The following is an 8,577-nucleotide window of genomic DNA, read 5'->3' as shown; positions in this document are numbered from 1 at the left end:
ATTGTTCCTCTGCCAGCCTGGTTCAAAGTGCAGTTCCAGCAGGAACTGACTACGGCCAGGACACATTTGCTCTTGATAGGTTTAGTGCTTTGAGCTATGTGCTCATGGTTCTATGTGCATCTACGTGAAGTTTCGTGCAGTAGACATGGCCACACACAAACCAAYCACTGGTGTCCCAGCAGCTCCCCGTACCGCACTAGAACGTGCTTTCACAATATATGTCTTGTAGGCCTGACCTTTAACATTAGCTAGAGCCAGACTGAGGTGAGCAAAGCAAACTGCTCTGCCGTCCTCCTGCTGATGGGCACTTCCTGACTTCGCTTTTACACCTTTCCTTGAAACATCACTGTCACTTCCCCGTCGCTGCCTCTCTGACGATGCTTCCTGGATGCCTCTTCAGGATTAGCTGCAAGCCCCGAGGCTGGCCCTTGGGCCCTCCTAAAGCCAGAGCCTGTTAACAGTTTGTATATGTTCAATGGTATTTTTGTGTAACTAGCTATGTATATATTAGCACAACTGTAGCAACAGCTCTCGGCCCATGATTTTCCTCTAGACAGGGGTTAGTGTTTATAGTACATGGTCAATTAATACAGCTGCATAATGCAGACTGAAAGCGTGAGGACCAGTAGCATAGGAGGACTAGGCAGGGGTGCCTCTCCCCTCCTGTTGTAGCCACCACCTTGCTGGGAAAGGTGAGATATCCATTACCTGAAGTTGTTATTCTCCTGCGTTATTTTTTTTTTCCTAGAGAGAACCGATAATCAAGTGCAGTGATGTTAGCTCACTCACAATGTGAATTCCGCCCCCATGTCCCCACTGTGAATAAAGAGTCTGTCTGTATATTGTTGGGGAAACTTAACTGTGAACTGCAGTGGAGCAAATAAATGCTGTGATTCTGTGTCGGTGTGACATTTGAATCCCAGTTTCACCTTTGAGAGTTTCTGGGTTTGCTAATGTGGAATTTTTTACTGTGGGAGAAATGGATGGGGTGAAAAGAAGCAACCATAGAACAAAAACCAAGACAAAGATTCTTAAAGGTTGTGGGGAAGCACAGTAGAAGACAACAGGTAAGAAGGTTCCTACAAAATGGGGGGAGAGGAGGGTGGGGAGGCAAGAAGGGAGAATGGGGGAGTTAATTGAAGTAGTAGAAAGGARGAGACGTATGAAAGCAACCTCTCATCCCCTACTCCAGCAGCCCTTTCCATCTGTGGGGGGAACAGAATCTTGGGTCTGGAAATGAAGAAATAGGAAGCTCTCATAGGACTACAGCAAATCAGTGTGGGCATCCACAGCCTCTACTTTAGGGCAGATCTGAGGGGAGTGTTGGAAGGTCCGTGTGGCACCATCCAAAGAGACCCAGCACTGCAACTTGCTGTCTGGATTGCACTGAACGTACCTATCCATGCACTGCAGTACTGTTGGGATTGAGACATCTCCCTCGGCACCTGTCCACCAATGCTGGAGACAGCTGGCACGAATAGGAAGTCCCATCCAGTTCTGTGCTCCCTCTGCCCCACTTGCATCTTTCACAGCTGAGGACTCCTGCAACCCATGAGCAGGGTGCACCCACCCTGACATTGCTGGCACTGCTGCTGCCCTCACCTTCTCTCCCCTAGAACCACTAGAGGAGGAAGGAGCTCCCCAGGAACTCGCTGGTGTTCGGTTCGGAGTGTTACTACCTTCTTGTCTCCCAAAACCATCTGCTTTCCCCCTGCACACCTCCCTAGAATTGGGCCTCCCCATCTGTCTGTCCCAAGGCCTCGTCCAGCTCCAGCTCTGGTTCCTGCTGCAGCACTTTCCGCTGCAGCGCAGAGTAGAAGTCGACGCCCTCGGAGACGGAACGGAGGGGCCTGTCTCGTTGCTGGTAGTAGCTGCTTATCTGCTGCTGTATGTAGCACTGGTGGTAGAGGGCCTGATCCTTGAAACTCTCACTGTAGCCCTTGATGTGGATCCTTTTGAACTCCAGCACTGTCTTGGTATAGGTATTGAGGATAGTGACAGCAGAGGCCATGCAGCAGGTGAAGGAGACCCAGGCCATGCTACAGGAGAGACACAAGGAAAGTATATGACATGAAAAGCCAGGGAGGGTTAAGAATCAAACCACATGCACTGTGACATATCCTAAGGTGCTAGGCAGGATCTACTGACCTGGGGAGGGACATGAGCTAGAAAGCCAGAGGTGTGTGACTCGTACTGTTATAGCTCCCAGGTATTGTCCCACCACCAGCCCCTCCTTAGAGCAATGGGGTAAGTACTGGTCATCCTCACCACAGGAAAGGCAGAGAGCAGAGAAAAGACAAAAGAGCATCTGGAAAATCAAGCACTGCTCTGAGTAGGGCAACACTGCCTGGAAGCAGTTCTGCAGTACAGGGCTGCTCAGCATCTTCCTGGACATGAGGCATGTCTACTTAAGGCATAACCAAGTGGCCATCCTGGTGTCCACAGTGAGACATCACATGGGAGTGTTTAAACCATAAGGAACAATATGGTCATGTCCTGCGAACAGCCTGCATCTATGGGCACAGGCAAGCTTCATCCAACTGGTTTTCAAGTCAGTTATGAATTAGCAGATAGAGGTTGGCTTCTCTTGCCTTTAGAGAAGGAAATCCTGAGTAGTCTGCCTTTTGCAGACTACTAATCTTGGCAACTACTCATTTAAGTACTTAACTCAGCAGCTATTCATTAAAACAGGGAATTAAGAAAACACAGGAGAATGAGCACAAGGAAAACCATTGCACATCTGTCTTCAGAAACGAAGGTCTAGAAGGGAAAAAGAGGGCTTTGGGAAGGTGCAGTGTGGTTGAAACTCAAAAGCTGAGAGTGATGAAGAGGATTTCAGAGCACACATACTAGAAAGCCCAGCCATAGTCCCATGAGTGTGGTCTCCAGTCCTCTGGTCCCAGATTGACTGTTGCTTGGAAGACTTGAGTATACATCATGTGTGCCACCATCCCAAGAAGACCTACACAAGACAAGAGAGCAAGGAAGTCATGGCAGGGGCCAGTCTCACATACGTCATCCTTGGATGAGGAGGAATCTCACCTGTTGCTGCAGCTGGGACACTACCTCTCCAAGATCCTTCCTGAACCATTGTATCTCCTTCCAGCACCTGCTCATGTTCTCTTTAGCTATATACTCTTTACTGCCAATTTTCTTCTTGATTCCCAATAACAAAGACAGCTGAATTTAAGAGTCTTTCAGTTTCTTCCTGTCTGTACGACCCCATCTCGGGGCCCTAGACATATCCCGGGGATGTGCAGTGAGGCACTTACCTGACAGCACTGAGGAGACAGCAGCGAAGGCATTGAGCTTCATCCCACAAACAGGATTGCTGGTATGTAGCATTTCTACCACCAAGAGGATGAAGCTGATGAGCAGCAAGCTGATGTACAGCATCTCTGACCCCAGAGACAGCCACAGGATTCCTGTCAGCAACCAGAGACCTCTCAAATCAATACACAGACTGCGCTGGCTACCCCCCTGCTTCCCAACCCAATCCTGAAAGCGTGTCCACTGTACGGGAGGGAAAGAAGGAGAACAACCAACACCCAGCAACAACCCCCCAGCCTGTGAGCAAAGGCTCAGAGGATGCTGAGGGGGACAGTCTGTCACGCAAGATGGCTTGGCCRGTCTGTCAAAACAAAAGCTGAAAAGGACTAAAAGAGCTGTCTGTAAATAGACCAGAATCATTCATAAACAGCAAGAAAGAAGCCATGGGACAAAAGGCAGAGGAAAAAAGATGTTGTGTTTGAACAAAAACACAAGTGGTCACCAGTTTCCCATGAACACAGACGGACATTAGAAAGTTCTTAATCATTCCTGTAGTGACATTCAGACCAGGTTTCTAATCACAACAGCAGAAGCAAATGACTTTGAAACTGTGAACTAGTTAAGAAAAGAACACAAACTACTTAAGAAAAGAACTGTATGTTATGGGGTGGGACTTGGCTTCTGGAATTCAGGAGGCCCCCTGCAGGCATATATTTCTCTTGAAACCTCAATTAAATCGAGACTATATTCCTCAATGTGGATATCCATCCAGGGCAATAGCATTCATCATTCTCCCTGCGGCTTGAACCAAGTGGAGGCACCTTCACACTGAGAGTATAAGTGRTACTTAAGTGATATCACAGTTCTCAGCCAAGCTCACTGTGCAGTAGGGCCTGCAGGAAAATGACAAAAGGCACTCTGTAATTCTGTGCTGCGGAAGAACACAGAACTCACTGAGAAAGAATATTAATCTGCTAAATAAAGCAGCACTGTGAACAATACAGGTAGCAACAGTATGATCCCAGAGGAGACAGTCAACTGGGAAAGGAGTGTGAAGAAAATACTCATTAATGTGGCACTGACTTGACTCCTAGATGCCTTTATTGCCATACAGCTCCCCAGCTCTTTAGCATGAATTAATGGGAGGCATTCCCCACTTACAGAAGCTGGTTTGCTTGCTGCAGCAACATCATGGAGACAATCACATTAGAGGCAAGGCTGCCTTAAGTGTATGTGCAAACTGCTTATTCTCTGAGTCCATGCTCACCATGTAGGATGGTTTTGCTGTCTCTGTGATGTAGAGCTGCGCAACACAGCCCCAGCACAGCCAGCCCACCTTGGTAGCCCTCAAAGGTCACACTATCTTCTCCAGCACTGGCCAGCTACACCCTGGCAGCTGGTTGTGCAAGCCCAGGTCRTGTTAAGATGGTGCTGTGTCACAGGTGACAGGGGCAAAAGCAGGTGGTTGGGCTGTTAAGCTCACAGCGTCAGTGCTCACAATGATCTGATTAACTTGTAGGAACTCAATGTYTTACAAAATATGGCCTTTCTGTCAAATTTATGTTGAAAATTGCAGTGGGAGTTCAATATGCAGTAGGAGGAATGGGGAGGGAGGCCAATAGGACGATTTACAAAGACACATAGTCCAGTTGCACAAATCTCTTGGAAAAGAGGCTTTAAGGAGGATAACAGAAGCATTAAGGACAGAGGGCTGGGCAGTGAGTAGAGATCAAGAGGGGTAAGAAAAGGATTTACTACACTTTGTGAGCTGAACACTTCATGATACTTGCAGGAGTGGTTCACTTTGCTACTACATGTCTTCAAAATGATCTGGTAACATTATTTGATTTGTATAAATATTTATTACAGAAAGGATCAGCAGGAGAGGTTATTCTACTCAGGCAGCCCAGAGAGGTTGTGGAGTCTCCTTCCTTGGATATCTTTAAAACCCGCTTGGACGCAGCCCTGTGCCACGTGCTCTAGGTGACCCTGCGTGAGCAGGGGTGTTGGACTAGATGACCTCTGAGGTCCCTTCCAACCTTAAGCATTCTATGATTCTACTCTGCTGCTCTGTGCAGAGTGACACTGGTAATCTGCATGGTGATTCCACGTTACTTACATTGGCCTCCTTACCCATCAAAGTAAATGGCTTTATAAAAGCATATCACTTTTTTTTTTTTTTTGAAATGAARGAAACAAGATTGAGAAAGATTTGCAAAGAAAACTACCTCCTCAAAAGGACTCATCTCCATACTAGCTGTAGTGACTCCCAGGTTTGTGTTCAAGCTCTTTCTCTAGTGACTTAAACATGACACAGGTTCTGTCCCTCAGCCTTTCCTTTCATGTATAAATGTCTTCTCAACTGACAAGCTTTCAGACTCCAGCTCAGGAAATATCTACTGAGCTGACACCAGTTTTAATAATTTCAAAGGAAAGATTAAAAGTATTCTCCATCACATGTGCACACATATATATAACTATATTGAAGTTATTGCCTGGATAATTTTCAGGATATGATCAGAGCATTCACTGGGGAGAGGGAAACTTCCAAGCAGAGAAGAGGACTAGCCATGGCAAACAATCCAAGGCTCAGCTTCAGCTCACAGAAATGGGAGTGCAGATGTGTTCAAAATAGACGGCTGTTTTCTAGCACCGTGTTCTCTGGATGACTATTCAGAAACAGTGAGGAAGATCTCTCCAGCTTAAAGGAAGCTTTGTGTGTAAAGTTTAGCTTTCAGATGTCCTGATCATTCACTGCAAGTAAGAGATGATTCAGTACCCAGAAGCAACGTGTTAAACCCCCAGACTGTAGCACTGAGTCAACACCCAGCATGTGTGGGAAGAATTGCCCTTGSGTGTTTTCTGTCTCCTTCCCACTGACTACAGCGAGGTGACAAGCTTATACTGGGCACCATTAAATGAGACAAATCCCGCTTTCCCATGGGAGGGGGACTGAGGTTTCTAGTAGGGATCTCATGGATCGCAGGGGTTTAGACAAACCTCTGCAGGAATTCTTTCTTCTTTTTATATCTGTGAGACATGTATCAGATAAGGATTTCATCCCTGACTTTCAGGGCCCCACTTTGCTGTCCCCACACACGCAAAATGTTGCAGGTCCCTTGTTCCAAGGAGGTGAACCAGGCAGCTAAGCTGAGGGAAAGAAACTTGCTCTTACCTCTCTCTGCTGGTGGGGAAAGCTCAATAAAGCTACGGCACTTCTCCTCTGAAACACAAACAGACAGGTATTAGTTTGYAAAACAAGGCAAGGAACAGAAGGGAAAAGAAAATCTCTTTCTCCTTCACTTCTCTGTGTTTCTTTAGTCAAATGAGTAGACCCATCAGATCTTCTCACCTTTCCAGACCTTTAGTAGGGCCCAGCAAGCAAAGGCAAGGACTTTCTGGAGAACTAGAGGCAGCCTTTGCAGAGCGAACATTTAAATCCACTGCTATTCATACATTGCTACAGATGTCTGATGACTGCTGCTCAGGCCTATTACGGATGCAGCTCGCAACAGACTAATGACTCTCTATTTCTGCTGAAGACTTGAATTCTCACTCARCCCCCTCCCAGTCAGAACAGTTCTCAGCACTGCTTTCCAAAGAAAGCAAAGGACCTCTTCCAAATGAAATACGGCATGAGAGGGATGCAAGTCCCTCTCTGTGACAGAGAATCACACAGAAAGAAGGTCTTCATATTAGACATTCTATTTAGAAAAATGTAGCTCAAATTTATTTTTTCTTTTTATAGTGGCTACATTATGATGCAAAYTATTATCTCAGAAGGGTATCCATTATTAAATGCAAGTCTTTCAGAGTGTTACTGCTTTTGAGAGTTCTCTTTACTGCAGATTATTGCTGCAGGATTCTCTACTTAGCAGATTATTTTCTCCCAGAAGAATCAGTCCTTAAGTTGTCCTACAAGAATCTCATTTTGTTAATTTCTATCTCTGGTTCTAATCTCTCYCAATCCCCTCTATTACTTCTGTCATTCAAGACACATAGGATTCTACTGAGTCTAGTGCCATCTGCAACCTTCATTAACTTGCTGCTTGCTACTCCACCTAGAACTTTAATGAGGTTACTCTGTAACAGCTCATCTGAAGCTGATCCTGAGATCAGCCTGAATTAACTCCTCTCTCCAACTCAGATTTGCAGGCTTCTTTTGTTGATCACAGGGTCTGGGTGTTTTTTTGTTTTTGTTTTGGTGGTGGTTGGATAGGTTTTTTTAATATTATTTATTTATTTATTTAGCCTCAGCACTTATTTCAGAGACTCACTGCAGTGGCTGGATTCTACTCAACCTGTGCAAAATAGGGGTAAGACTGAGCACGAGTGTGCATTCTACCCCATGCTGTACTGCAGTCCAGATGTAACAGGACTCACTGAACTCCCTTCAGGCATCACGGTTATTCCAGGGCTTTCTGGTGGCCAGATATCTCTTTCAGACAAAGTTATTGAATGATGTAATCTCATTCCCACAAATTCTATGGAAATACACCCTAGCCCAAACCAGTTTCAAACAAACACATCTCCTGCAGTACATCTGGAAATACTCCCAAATAACCTGTCCTCTCATTAGGACAAGTGCTTCAAGCACACGCCCTCCTGCTCCCACCCCTCTGCTGTCTGGATGTAATCACCAGCTCTTTGTGTTGAAACTTCCAGCAGATACAAAAATAATAAATGTTATATTGAAATGGTCAGTTAATTCAAGCAAGTAACATGCTTATGCTTGAGAAAAGCTGCAGGGAGGATGGCAGGCTCAGAGAAGCGATGAAAGGCCCTTTCATCACTGTATCTGTAGTTACAGATCTCACTACTGGCCATCTTCTGGGTCAGTTCTGATCCATGATGTGTCTGCCAAGGCATGAAGAGCTGCAGAGCATACATCAGCTGCATGTGCCATATGGCACAAGTTCCAGCAAAAGCTTGAGAAGTACTGGCCAGGAAGAAATCAACGSTAAAAGCAAACACACCCAAAGGGTCAGCTACAGCCTGTGTGACCAGATCCTGGCTCTCCAATATGCCCTGGGGGCTTCCAGTGCAGATCTCACAAAGAAAATGTCAAAAAAAAAATCTAAGTCAGTATTTCAAAATGTTACAGAAACACCTTAAAAATTACAACACTCCAGCTCTAATTCTCCTGCCAATTTCCTTATTAGCTTTGTTTCATACAGAATCAAGGGTTTTCTCTGTATCTATAAGCATATACTCCTTCCTTCCTTCCTTCCTTCCTTCCTTCCTTCCTTCCTTCCTTCCTTCCTTCCTTCCTTCCTTCCTTCCTTCCTTCCTTCCTTCCTTCCTTCC

At 45.8% G+C, this 8,577-nt stretch overlaps 1 protein-coding gene across 1 annotated transcript in view; it reads right to left on the bottom strand.

Annotated features, from left to right (window-relative positions):
* Positions 1-1,723: 1,723 nt before the first annotated feature.
* The window catches only part of GSG1 (germ cell associated 1), a 13,000-nt gene continuing 6,146 nt past the window's right edge, over positions 1,724-8,577 (bottom strand). Inside the window, exons 4-7 of the mRNA XM_026040406.1 lie at positions 6,446-6,493; positions 3,273-3,425; positions 2,851-2,962; positions 1,724-2,039 (exon numbers count right to left, since the gene is read on the bottom strand). Coding sequence (XP_025896191.1) covers positions 1,724-2,039; positions 2,851-2,962; positions 3,273-3,425; positions 6,446-6,493 — 629 coding nt within the window. The remainder of the gene's footprint in view (positions 2,040-2,850; positions 2,963-3,272; positions 3,426-6,445; positions 6,494-8,577) is intronic.

This window comes from Nothoprocta perdicaria, unplaced genomic scaffold (assembly GCF_003342845.1).
Source record: "Nothoprocta perdicaria isolate Ctin4 unplaced genomic scaffold, notPer1 scaffold_256, whole genome shotgun sequence".
Classification (NCBI taxonomy): Eukaryota; Metazoa; Chordata; class Aves; order Tinamiformes; family Tinamidae; genus Nothoprocta; species Nothoprocta perdicaria.
Note: the sequence above shows the minus strand (reverse complement) of the source record. Positions and strands in the feature narration are given on the sequence as shown.